The 869-nt window shown below is 48.1% G+C and overlaps 1 protein-coding gene across 1 annotated transcript in view; it reads left to right on the top strand.

The window, feature by feature from the left end:
• The first annotated feature begins 91 nt into the window (after positions 1-91).
• Positions 92-869, top strand: part of LOC119588204 (homeobox protein B-H2-like) — a 38,982-nt gene continuing 38,204 nt past the window's right edge. Inside the window, exon 1 of the mRNA XM_037936905.1 lies at positions 92-408. Within this exon, the coding sequence (XP_037792833.1) occupies positions 92-408 (317 nt within the window). The remainder of the gene's footprint in view (positions 409-869) is intronic.

The raw sequence follows: 869 nt of genomic DNA, 5'->3' as shown, positions 1-869 counted from the left end.
GTGACTTTCCATGTGTAAAGTCTTAATTCTCTGCACGATTCTTATCATGCCGAGGCCACAGCTCTGTTTCTAGATTTAAGATTAAGAGGGAATGCATTCACGAGACATTCCTCGAAAGCTGAACCCTCTGCAGCGACCTGCCCTGCGCGTGACGTCAGCCTCATGCCCTCTCGTTCCCCCAGGGTCCCCAAGCTCCTCTCCCGACGACGCCGACGACGAAGGGGGTTCCGGGCCCCCGCCGCTCAAGAAGCAGCGCAAGGCCCGCACCGCCTTCACAGACAACCAGCTGCAGACGCTGGAGAAGAGCTTCGAGCGGCAGAAGTACCTGAGCGTGCAGGACCGCATGGAGCTGGCGGCCAAGCTCAACCTCACCGACACGCAGGTCAAGACGTGGTACCAGAACAGAAGGTCAGTGTGGCACGCTGGCCCTCGTTGCAGTCTCGGATCCGCTTTAGTTTCTTTTATTCGTTTATTTATGTAGAAGGAATATCTCCTCTTCAATCCTTATTTATGTATTTAGTCACCTATATGTTTTCGTACGCTGTGTATGTGTGTGTGGGGGGGCATGATGACCCTGCAGTTTCCGCTATTAGTATCAGTGTTCCCACACTGACTGCTCAGATATGTTTAAAGATGCATAGTCAGAGGTGAAATGTTGCTTCGTCCTTGCATGCATGCTCGAAAATCTCTATTTTTTTATTCAACTTTTCCATCACTCCATTCATGATTTTCTACCCGGTTTAATTTCGTGTATCGTAGTCTATTTCAGACTATGAATCATAACATCCTACATCATGGAAAAAGTCTCACTATATAATATCATCCAATCATTATCATAAATTCGTCATGCTGTGTCAGTCCACTTAAAG

The sequence above is a fragment of the Penaeus monodon genome, chromosome 23 (genome assembly GCF_015228065.2).
Source record: "Penaeus monodon isolate SGIC_2016 chromosome 23, NSTDA_Pmon_1, whole genome shotgun sequence".
Taxonomy (NCBI): domain Eukaryota; kingdom Metazoa; phylum Arthropoda; class Malacostraca; order Decapoda; family Penaeidae; genus Penaeus; species Penaeus monodon.
The sequence above is the reverse complement of the archived record's forward strand: the minus strand, read 5'-3'. Positions and strand labels throughout refer to the sequence as shown.